The sequence below is a fragment of the Choloepus didactylus genome, chromosome 10, assembly GCF_015220235.1.
Source record: "Choloepus didactylus isolate mChoDid1 chromosome 10, mChoDid1.pri, whole genome shotgun sequence".
Classification (NCBI taxonomy): Eukaryota; Metazoa; Chordata; class Mammalia; order Pilosa; family Megalonychidae; genus Choloepus; species Choloepus didactylus.
In genome coordinates this window covers 50,837,877-50,840,068 of record NC_051316.1, presented here as the reverse complement: position 1 = coordinate 50,840,068, position 2,192 = coordinate 50,837,877, and the positions used below count along the sequence as shown (strand labels likewise).

The 2,192-nt window shown below is 38.6% G+C and overlaps 1 protein-coding gene across 1 annotated transcript; it reads left to right on the top strand.

The window, feature by feature from the left end:
* Positions 1-894: 894 nt before the first annotated feature.
* Positions 895-1,920, top strand: LOC119504857 (60S ribosomal protein L5). Its single transcript, XM_037797449.1, has one exon. The coding sequence runs from the start codon at positions 965-967 to the stop codon at positions 1,856-1,858; it is 894 nt and encodes a 297-aa protein (XP_037653377.1). The 5' UTR covers positions 895-964; the 3' UTR covers positions 1,859-1,920.
* Positions 1,921-2,192: the final 272 nt, after the last annotated feature.

The window sequence follows — 2,192 nt, the reverse complement described above, 5'->3', positions numbered from 1 at the left end:
TCATGCCGAGACACATAGTAGTCAAATGTTGAATACTAAAGATAAGGAGAGAGTTCTCAAAGCTGGAAGAGAAAAGCAATGTTTTATGTATAAGGAAGTCCCATTAAGATTAAGTTCCAGTTTCTCATCAGAAGCCATGGAATCAAAAAGGCAATGGTGTGAAATATTTAAAGTGCTGATAGGAAACAATTACCAACCAAGAATTTTATATCCAATAGACTGTCTTTCAAAAATGAGGGAGAGATTAAGACATTTCCAAATCAACAAAAGCTGAGGGAGTTTGTCATCACTAGATCTTCCCTATAAACAATGGTAAAGGGAGTTCTTGAGACTGAAAGGGAAGGACACCAGTCAGTGGATTGAAGCAGCATATTCAATTGTGGTTTAATATCCAGAATATAAAAGGAAATCCTACAATTCAAGAACAAAACAACAACCCAATTAAAAAATGGGTGAAAATCTTGAATAAACATTTCTCCAGAGAAGACATAGAAGTGGCCAGTAAGCATATGAAAAGATGCTCAATATCATTAGTCCCTAGGGAAATGCAAATCAAACCCACAATGAGATACCATTTCACATTCACTAGAATGGCCACTATTAAAAAAAAAAAAAAAAAAAAAAAAAAAACAGAAAAGAACAAGTGTTGGAGAGGATGTGGAGAAATAGGAATATTTGTTCACTGTTGGTGGGAATGTAAAATGATGCAGCTGCTGTGGTAACAATTTGGAAGTACCTTGGGAAGTTAAGCACAGAGTTTTCATATGATCTGGCAATCCCACTTCTAGGTCTGTAACCAAAAGAGTCAATAGCAGGGACTTGAATAGATACTTGCACACCAATATTCATAGCAACATTATTCACAGTTCTCAAAAGAGGAAGCAACAGCTTTTCCCCCCCCCCGTAGTGTTCCTGGAGCTACTGGTCTGTGGAGAGCCGCGGACGCTGGTCTCTCATCCGCAGGATGGGGTTTGTTAAAGTTGTCAAGAATAAGGCCTATTTCAAGAGGTACCAAGTGAAATTTAGAAGAAGACGAGAGGGTAAAACTGATTACTATGCTCGGAAACGTTTGGTAATTCAGGATAAAAATAAGTACAACACACCCAAATACAGGATGATAGTTCGTGTAACTAACAGGGATATCATTTGTCAGATTGCTTATGCCCGTATAGAAGGGGATATGATAGTCTGCGCAGCTTATGCTCACGAACTCCCAAAGTATGGTGTGAAGGTTGGTCTGACAAATTATGCTGCAGCATATTGTACTGGCCTGCTGCTGGCCCGCAGGCTTCTCAACAGGTTTGGCATGGACAAGATCTATGAAGGCCAAGTAGAGGTAACAGGAGATGAATACAATGTGGAAAGTATTGATGGTCAACCTGGTGCCTTCACCTGCTATTTGGATGCAGGGCTTGCCAGAACTACCACTGGAAATAAAGTTTTTGGGGCTCTGAAGGGAGCTGTGGATGGAGGCTTGTCTATTCCTCACAGTACCAAACGATTCCCTGGTTATGATTCAGAAAGCAAAGAATTCAATGCAGAAGTACATCGGAAGCACATCATGGGTCAGAATGTTGCGGATTATATGCGTTACCTAATGGAGGAAGATGAAGATGCTTACAAGAAACAATTCTCTCAGTACATAAAGAACAACGTAACTCCAGACATGATGGAGGAGATGTACAAGAAAGCCCATGCTGCTATACGAGAGAATCCAGTCTATGAGAAAAAGCCTAAGAAAGAAGTTAAAAAGAAGAGGTGGAACCGTCCCAAAATGTCTCTTGCCCAAAAGAAAGATCGGGTAGCTCAGAAGAAGGCTAGTTTCCTCAGGGCTCAGGAGCGGGCTGCTGACAGCTAAACCAAACTGCAATTTTTTATGAAGATTTTTGAGATGAAGACAATAAATTTAACAGCCTTCTATTTCTGTGTTATGCACTTATTGTTATGAAACTGTAGGAAATATCTTGAAGTATAAGAGTTTGGCAGTTATTTTCTACAAAAACAAGTATAACTTTTCCAGAAAAAAAAAAAAAAAAAAAAAAAAAAAAAAAAAAAAAAAAAAAAAAGAGGAAGCAACACAGTGTCCATCAATAGTTGAATGGATGGATGAACAAAATGTGGTATATATAAACAATGGAATATTATTCAGGTGTCAAAAAGGAATGGAGTTCTGATACATGCAGCAACATGGA